At 37.4% G+C, this 6,447-nt stretch overlaps 1 protein-coding gene across 3 annotated transcripts in view; it reads right to left on the bottom strand.

The window, feature by feature from the left end:
- LOC127806135 (protein PSK SIMULATOR 1-like) overlaps positions 1–5,836 on the bottom strand; it is a 30,407-nt gene extending 24,571 nt beyond the window's left edge. The window contains exons 1-6 of one of the 3 annotated variants that reach the window (XM_052343204.1): positions 5,506–5,836; positions 5,351–5,384; positions 4,810–5,262; positions 3,441–3,760; positions 3,223–3,315; positions 3,041–3,131 (exon numbers count right to left, since the gene is read on the bottom strand). In XM_052343204.1, the coding sequence (XP_052199164.1) occupies positions 3,041–3,131; positions 3,223–3,315; positions 3,441–3,760; positions 4,810–5,148 (843 nt within the window). In that variant the 5' untranslated portion in view covers positions 5,149–5,262; positions 5,351–5,384; positions 5,506–5,836. Of the gene's footprint in view, positions 1–3,040; positions 3,132–3,222; positions 3,316–3,440; positions 3,761–4,809; positions 5,318–5,346; positions 5,387–5,505 lie in introns of all 3 variants that reach the window. The other 2 variants (XM_052343203.1, XM_052343202.1) reach the window with 2 other exon arrangements.
- Between the last annotated feature and the right edge of the window lie 611 nt (positions 5,837–6,447).

Genomic DNA, 6,447 nt, shown 5'->3' on the forward strand with positions numbered 1-6,447 from the left:
TATTAGATTATGTGGAAGCAAAGATTTAAAACTACAATCAAGAGAAGCCAACACAATCTGTAAAATTCCTTTCTAGTTTGCCAATAGAAGCATGGAAATGCATGGGAGAAGAGGGCATCTCCTGGCTAACGAAATTATTTAACGCGATCCTTAAATCAAAAAAGATACTAGATGAGTAGAGGAAGAGTACTTTGATCCCTATATACAAGAACAAAGAAGATGTTCAAAACTGTGAAAATTATAGAGGAATTAAGTTAATGAGTCATACCATTAAACTCTGGGAGAGAATAATAGAGCAAAGGCTCAGAAAAGAAACAGATGTCTTGAAAAATCAGTTTGGTTTTATGCCTGCTAAGTCAACAATGGAAGCTATATACCCACTGAGGCGCCTAATGGAAATGTATTGGGATCATCAGAAAGACCTGCATATGGTGTTTATAGATCTAGAAAAGGCCTATGATAGGGTCCCTATAGAAGTATTATGGAGGATTTTAGAGAAGAAATGAGTCCGAATAGCCTATATACAAGCCTTTAAGGACATGTATCACGGTACAGAGACAATGGTCAAAACATGCGAAGGGGATACTGAACCATTTAAAATTACAATGGAACTGCATCAAGATTCTACACTAAGTCCATACTTATTTGCTTTAGTAATTGATGAACTCACTAAACACATTCAGACAGAGGTGCCATGGTGTATGCTATTTGCAGATGACATAGTGTTAGTGGATGAAACAAAAGAGGGAGTGAACACTAAGCTTGAGTTGTGGAGAAACAATTTAGAATCTAAAGGATTTAAATTAAGTAGAAGGAAAATAGAATATATGGAATGTAAATTTAGTAAGAATGTAAGAGTGGATGATGTTATAATAAAATTGGAAGACCAAATCTTACAAAGAAAAGACCATTTTCGATATTTGGGATTAGTGATTCAAAAAGATGGAGAAATTCACAAGGATGTCATGCATAAAATTAAGGCAGGTTGGCTAAAATGGAGAAATGCATCAGGGGTGTTATGCGATGGTAAAATCCTACTAAAACTGAAAGGAAAATTCTATAGGACAACTATAAGACCAGTCTTGTTGTATGGCTCAGAATGTTGGACAGTCAAATACCAGCATGAGCAAAAGACGAGCGTAACAGAGATGAGGATGCTAAAATGGATGCGTGACCATACAAGAAAAGATAAAATTAGAAATGAGGTTATTCGTAATAAGGTAGGAGTAGTGTCAATCAAGGAGAAGATGAGAGAGACTAGACTAAGATGGTTTGGCCATGTGAGAAGGAGACCAAGAGATGCTCATGTGAGTAGAGTTGATGAAATAGAACAATTAGTCAAAAAAAGAGGTAGAGGCAAACCCAAGAAGACTTTGGGAGAGACATTAAAGTTTGATATGAAGCGTATGGGCCTAAATGAAAATATGACAAAAGACAGAAATGCATAGAAGTCTAGAATTCATGTAGCCGACCCCACATAGTAAGATAAAGGCTGGATATGTTGTTGTTGTTGTTGTTGTATCCTTGAATTCAGTACCTAGCAGGTGGATTGGGAATACTAGGTTGCATGAACTGATTACTGAAATCTATCACTTCTTTAACTTTATGCACCCTGCTTGCAAGGTTGCATTTTCAAAAAACAAACAAGTACATTGTTTAATCAAGCAGCATAATAAAAGCACTACATATAATATGGTGTTCTAAAAGTTTGATAGTCAAATGACATTGTAAGAGGCAACAACTCTCAAGGGCAAGGAAAACCCCGACATGGGAAGTTGAAGCAAGGTCTTGTTTAAGGGAGCAACCTAGTGGAGGAATCAGAAAGAACTTCCAAGGCTAAGAATAAGAAACCATACAGGGAAAACAATAGTCTTGTACCCTATCTGTCCTATACTAAGATGCAGTTGGACTTCTCATGTTGTGGCACAAGTGGACAAGTCATGGTTGTTATACAATGCTTCACATGTCCACATACACAGCCATGTGGCTGGAAGCCATGGTGATCCCTTTGGTGGACCAAGTGGCTTGATATTTGGGACATTGATGTGGCAAAGCAACTGGTGGCCATGTAGAGATAGAGATTATACCTGGGACAAGCACACCTATGGTTAGGATTTGATATGTGGAACTTCTTTATAGGAGTTGTTATTATTGGTAAAATTTATGGGCTCAATTTGCAGCCAAGTTGAGTGATACTGAAGATGGTTACAGCTGGCTTGGTCTTTGAGGATCCTAGTTGATAAGACTATTTGGCTACATGAAAGTTGAACAGTGATGATACCTTGGCAAGAATGAGAAATAATATGTTTAATATTTGAAATAGAAGGAAATTAGAACTAGTAATTTATGTTTTTCTTCAGGTTGCAAAGTTAACATTGGTATTCAAAGGAAAATTTGCCAACATAAAGAATCCGATACAATTATTGGAAACAGTTGGGAAGAGGTCTCCAGAAGTAGAAAATCATCAAAATTGTCTGTCATAGATAAGGCAATGGATAGAAATGAATAGAAAGATAGAATCCCACAATTTAGCCGACTCCACATGGTGGGATACAAGTTTGGCATGTTGTTGTTCTAATACGAAGCTTAGCATGAATTCGGACGTTTTTGTCATATACTATAAGTTTAGCAGGTATCCAAACAGCTGGAATGCAAGAAACCATTTGCCAAAAAGTATTAGTTCAAACAAATGGAGCTTGTGAATTGTTTTAATGTCTAGAGATTCCTAAAACCCTAAGTTACCCAAATGGCAAATGCAATGCCAAAAATTGATTTGAACTGCAATGCCCACTAACTATAGCATTTAAAATATATATATATCCCTCACAAAAGTACAGTTGGTAATCAATTGCTTTTCCTTGGATATGTAGAAAATATAAATCCATAAAAATTCTTTCCAATTTGCTCTTAAGTATCCATGTATTACTATTTTTTAAATGGAAAAGTCACCATTCTTTCTTGACCAACTGCAAGGCTCTCTCTATACAACCCAAATTCTGAAGCTCTTGGAATCTAGTTCGTAATAAATGAAAATACTTACAGCTGTATACTGAACCAAGGTCATTAATTGTACCATCATCTGTTCTGCTTCTTCCTGTAACTGTTTAGGAGGGGCAACTTCTGTAGCACGTCTGAAACAATAAAACACAGTCAGAAACAAGAAAATGGCAAGCATTGGAAGATGAATAAGCTTGACAGAAGAATATCAATGCCATAACTTACTTCTCAAAGTAGCGGTCCAGGTTGTGCCACTGAGAATCTTTACAACGATTTCCAAAACGAACTACTTCTGTTGCAAAAATTCTTAACTCTGTCCTGTATAAGATTTTAAAAAATGATCAAGTTTGCGATCTTAGAAAGAAATAAAAATACTGTATTAATTGCTCAGAGTAAGTTCCTTAACCAAAGTAAACTTGTTAACTCCTTTCTCTCATACTGACCTCTTATCACTGGCAATGATAGTCAGGAGTTCATTCATGTCTTTTGAAACTAATTGTTGCACACCTTCTGAAGCAAGAACCACTTCTTTTAACTGCCGCATGCTACGTTTTGAAAGAGACTGCAAAAGGCTGGAACCCTTGACAATTGTGTTAGCAACCTCAAATGCTAAAATTTGAAGTTCATTGCCTTTAGTTGTTGCATTAGAAACAAAGCCACTGCTTTGGTTCAAACCAGTCATGCTACTTCCAAGTGTATCCAAGACTTCAACAGCCTTCCCTAACCCAAGACTACCAGCTAAGCGAGAGCTCACCTCAGAAACCTGCAATAACAAAGCAGTTAGTTGGCATTTTACAGAAGTAATCTAATCAAAGAAATGGGTACAATCCAATAAAAAATGATTTAGTTTAGTAATTTACTGGGATAAGGATTCTATACGTGATGATAAAAAGAAAAAAATATGCCACAATTCAAACATTGAAAGATTGGCATCATTGACAAACTCCAGAGGTCTTGCCACTAAAATTACAAAGCATTGTGATATCTCAGTTCCAAAGAAGTTTAGCCCATATGAAGCCAATTTAAGTACTTATAATCAGCACTAACAAAATGCACTTGTTAAAAAGGCTTTTAATCTAATAAGTACATATACAATGTTATTGAGGAGTTGAAATCTTAATTTGAAGAAATGTTCTCTTCTTCACTTGAGAGGGAAGCAAGCTAAAGATCAGCTTATGGACAGATACTTGACTTATAAAGATCCAACAATTATGGCAGGCACTACTGTTGCTGTGCCAAGTTTCTAAGATGCAGTCTAGCTCTGCATCCAGTAATTCAAAAAGAAATTAACTAAAGCGAAAAGGCAGTAGAAGGGCTACAGGAAAATTCCAAAGGGGAGAGAGAGAGATGATAGATCCCACTTCTGTTGGTCTTACAAGTTACCTGCAATCCTCCCTGCAATTCTAGAGTATGTGAATTTGGACTTATAGGCCTTTCTATGAAAAGAAAACTGAACAAATAAAGTTATGCTCCCTGGGCATCAATCACCACGATCACATAATATCCGAGGTCCATTTAGAAAGCCTAGAACTACACTTAAAAATAAAATTATTGCTAAGAGTCAACTCAGGATTCATTCTTAGCTTCTAGCTTAAAAATTCAAACACTGTCAACTTTGTCAGCCATACAATAAAACCAAGGGCAGATACACACCATAAACATATCCAGTCAACCTGTGGGAGGGATAATATATAATTACAGAGTGGAATACAACTAACTCAATCAGGGAAAACAGAGCAAGTACTGATCAAGATTACCAAAAGAAATCTCATGAAAAAGAAAAACAAGAATAAGGGAGAATAGAAAGCCTGCCTTTGCAGCCTGCCGAGACCTGAATGATCTCGACTTGAGGGAAAGAGCCCTCGGAAAGCGTGGAATCCCGTCATAAAAGTCATCCTCGCTGCTAGCATACCCACTTCTGGCCCCCATCTCACGATACGAAGTGGATTCTTTTAATAGCCTCCAGTCTTGTGGTTGCCTCTCCTCCATACTATCTCTTGCTGGAGAATAAGCGGAATCACTCTGAATTTCTACCTTAATGTCAGTCGATAATCTCTGTTTCCTGAATTCATTTGATTGATACACTGTACGATTCGCTGAATAATAGTCAACTTTACGTCCTGAATTCCGGGAAGAACAAACCCCTCCCATTTTGTGCCTCCCGACAAATACGCTCGATTCAAATTCAAGCTTCCATATACGCACACAACAGAATCGGTGTTCAGAGGGCTTTCGCTAGTCGATCGAACTGGAAACCGTACAAAGCTACAGTTCCGAATCCAACACTAGCACAATTTCAGCCTATCGCGTTGACAGAAATCTGATTCAAATAAGCAAATAGATACTTACATACCGAAGCACATCGACAAGAAACCACGAATGAATGTCTCTATGCATAAAAAAAATATATCAATAGAAGACGTAAATGGCGAAATCGAGACCAGATAGAGAAATTCAGGCGAAGAAAAAGGAAAAGAAGGTTTACAAGCATAAATATGGATGCTATACCAGGAAGACAAAGAAGTTGAAACGGGATCGGATTCTGGAGCGTCAGGCCAACGAACGAATCAAAGAACCGAGAGGCGAGAGAGAGAGAGAGAGAGTCAAAGCAATGAAGCCAAGTCCGACCGACGACGCCCTTCACCTGCCCTCCACCGGCCAAAATACTGCCAAGGCAAGGCATTCACTCTGCGTTGATTTTTCAGTAAATTACTCTTTAACTGACCCCTTTCTATTATTTTTTAAAATTTCAGGAATAAGACGCGGAACGGAACTCCCCGTCACTTTGTATCTAGAACTAGAAGGTGACACCACCCCAGTTGTCTGAATTGACAGGGGTGAGTCAACAAGGGAGGCCTGGCAACAACCAACCAATCATATATACACAAATACATAATGTGCCGAGGCAACCATGGAAGCTTCCAAACCGGCCCTCCTTCGGAACAGGTCAAGAACAAGGCATCTAAGTGCGCCTCTCTCATCTCATCTCAGACATTGCTCTGCCAATTGCCAAACTACATGAGCTTCAATGCTTAATGAATCTTCAATCATTCCATCTTCATATCTTTTGCATAATTTTGATTTTTGAATTTTAGTATTAATTTCAAGTTATTATGGTAAGAAAGAAAATGTGCTTGAGGACCTAAATCAATTTTTGAAAATAGATTATTTTTGTAAATATATAAAATACTTGAGGGTAGAAAGTTTAATACTTTATTCTATAGGAATGGGACAAAATCGGTTGCCATCTAAGACTTATTATAAATTACAAATGATATGTCCAGCTTTCTAATTAAATTAATACCCTTTCCTTCCAACGTGGCCAAAGGTTATGTTGCACGGTAACGGGAAACGTTTTTAATGGGAAACGGAAACGTGAAAATAGATGTTTTTCTAAAAAAATAGACATAAATTGAGTCCGAAACGGGAATAAGAAATATTTCTGAAACG

The sequence above is a fragment of the Diospyros lotus genome, chromosome 7, assembly GCF_014633365.1.
Source record: "Diospyros lotus cultivar Yz01 chromosome 7, ASM1463336v1, whole genome shotgun sequence".
Classification (NCBI taxonomy): Eukaryota; Viridiplantae; Streptophyta; class Magnoliopsida; order Ericales; family Ebenaceae; genus Diospyros; species Diospyros lotus.